Source organism: Gymnoscopelus microlampas (genome assembly GCF_963454915.1).
Source record: "Gymnoscopelus microlampas genome assembly, chromosome: 4".
In the NCBI taxonomy this organism is placed as follows: domain Eukaryota; kingdom Metazoa; phylum Chordata; class Actinopteri; order Myctophiformes; family Myctophidae; genus Gymnoscopelus; species Gymnoscopelus microlampas.
In genome coordinates this window covers 28996618-28999117 of record NC_139941.1, presented here as the reverse complement: position 1 = coordinate 28999117, position 2500 = coordinate 28996618, and the positions used below count along the sequence as shown (strand labels likewise).

Genomic DNA, 2500 nt, shown 5'->3' with positions numbered 1-2500 from the left:
TAAAACTAAGCTTTGAAAACATCCATAAAAATTAGTCCCCTTTGAAAAGAAGCACACTACACACAGCTCACACAGGCATGCAACATCCAACTATGAACATGCATGCACCTCACCTGTAGCAATACAACTAAATACATAGATTCACTGATGCTGAAAGGAATTACACTCACATCAATTCCACTGAAAGGAAGACAGGGTGTCATAATGCAAATGGGAAATGTGTTTCTATTACAGTAGCTTAAAGGCCAATTTATGCTTGGAACGTTGCATCACTCGCTCCAAGCATATATTGGCCTTAATTCCCAGAAAGAAAAAGAAATGACTTCCTTGAAAAGCATTTCCCAATTTGAGTTAATATCCAACAATATATGTGTATATTGTATGTGTGTGTACAAACATTTTAATAAAAATTCCAAGTGACAAAAAAAAAAATCCAACAATATAGGCCATCACTTATAGTGTGAAAGAAAATTATGAAAGCAGTTTAATTGTAAATGCTGGAAATTCATATAATGTGAAAAAACTGTACCTATGTTATAATTTTCTCATACACTAAAAATATGTTACATACATTTTGGAAATCGGTGTTTGAAGAGCTAAATCCTCCCGCCCCCACATTTCCCATACTGTACTCAAGGATATGATGTCAGTGGAAGAAGTCCAACCTGGCAAACTCACCCAAGCTCAGTAAAAACGAAAACAGGAAACAAATACTTATATCATCAATATACAATTTCATTTCACAGCAGAGAAGATTCCAGAACATTGCAAATATAGCTGGTTTTGAATGCTAGACATTTACAATGTGCATTTATAGGCCAATATTGTACCAAGTGTGTGTATGCGTGCTTGTGTGCTTATACAGATCACTTGGGTATGTTGACCTGATGTCACAAAAAGACATATTGCAAAGACCTTTGACAGTCTGTCAGAGATGAGATGAAAAACAGGCGGATTGGCCAAACCGATGGATACAGACATGTTTTGGAATTATCTACTGAAGTGCAAAAATGTGCGTCCATTTTTGCTCCGGTTTTGACTGTGTCTGAATGATGACTAATCTGTCTGGTCTGGTCTGAGAAGAGCTACTGCAGCCATTTAGACTGAATACCCTCATAAATCTAAACAGATAAAAACCAAAGATCTTCACGGACTGACTGACTTTCTGTTCAGATTCACGATACCCATGTAAATCTAAATAGATCCAAAGCTAAGAACCTGCCTCACTGAAGGACTACCTAATGCACACTGATCCCCACACATCTAAAGTTACAGCACCAATACAGGCTAAATATACACAGCTTAGTCATGGCATCAACTACACCAGAGGGGGTTTTGGGGTCAGGAAAGTGAAAGATAACACAGTGGAGAAGAGAGCTAATGTTAGGATAACACCTTGAATGTGAAAAACAGCATTCAAGGTTCAAGGATCAAGCATAGCATAAAGTAAGCAGTAAACATGGTGGTTGGTGTGAGGAAAAGAGACAGAGGACCAATAGATAAATGAGGTGAAGATGAGGTTGTCTTCCACCAGCAACAACTACAGTTAATGTGTCTGTCTTTCCCTACATTCTCTAGAGCTTGGTACTGTACACTTAATGTGTCTGTCCACTGCATGTGGTATCTTTGTATGTTATACTGAATTACAGCATATACAGTACCGTAAATTATAGAAATTCATTCATTGATTGTTTTTTACTACACTACATGACTTCTACATTGGCTACAGTACTTTTTCACAGGACATGCTGATGTTATTTTAGTGGAAAGAGCCAACACTATTGAAAGGTTGGAAGTGGTGAATTTCAAATGCAGTCTCATTTTCCTCCTTATAAGAGCCAGTCTTGTTCTGTATCATGTGGCATTACCACATAACCTGCCTCTTTGCATTTCAATGATGTAGTGCTATGACCATACGAACCTGAGGGAATGTGTGGCAAATGCTAAGACAGGTTTTGACTGTCCAGAAAAAAATGAAGGAAAGTGTAGGCAAGCAAATCTGTTCCAGACAAGTATTATATCTTTTTTCCTCAATCATTAATACAGAGAAAGCCATTTATCATTGAAGCACCAGGAACAGATTAATTTGTCTTAAAGTCTCAGCCACTCACCCATTGAACTCCGGTGGCAAGGCTCCGCCCTGACTCTCCAACAGGCCCCGCCTCTGCCCCATGGCCACCTCGCATGCATTTTCATTGGAGTAGAGGTTGATTGGCGTGTTATAGACCGACGGCTGGGGAGCCACGAGGCCAGGGGGGGAGGGGGAGGAGGTGGAGGAGGAGGAGGGGTGAGATCCAGGGGAAGGGGTCGCACGGGAGACGGAGGCAGGAGTGAAGGCGGAGGACGGCGAGGGGATGGAGGCGGTGAAGGGGGACCGCGACGCCGGGTAGTCGCACGCCGTCCCACAGCCTCCGTACGGCTTGGGAGGCTTGTTGTAAGGGGCAGTGGGGTTGATGGAGGAGAGGGGTGGGGGAGGGGGGTGGGTGAGAGCCACTGGCTT

General features: G+C 42.1%; 1 protein-coding gene across 1 annotated transcript in view; it reads right to left on the bottom strand.

Moving 5' to 3' along the window:
- pdlim5a (PDZ and LIM domain 5a) overlaps nucleotides 1-2500 on the bottom strand; it is an 87276-nt gene that overhangs the window by 32221 nt on the left and 52555 nt on the right. The window contains exon 5 of the mRNA XM_084056274.1: nucleotides 2112-2500. This exon is cut by the window's right edge and continues 21 nt beyond it. Within this exon, the coding sequence (XP_083912400.1) occupies nucleotides 2112-2500 (389 nt within the window). The remainder of the gene's footprint in view (nucleotides 1-2111) is intronic.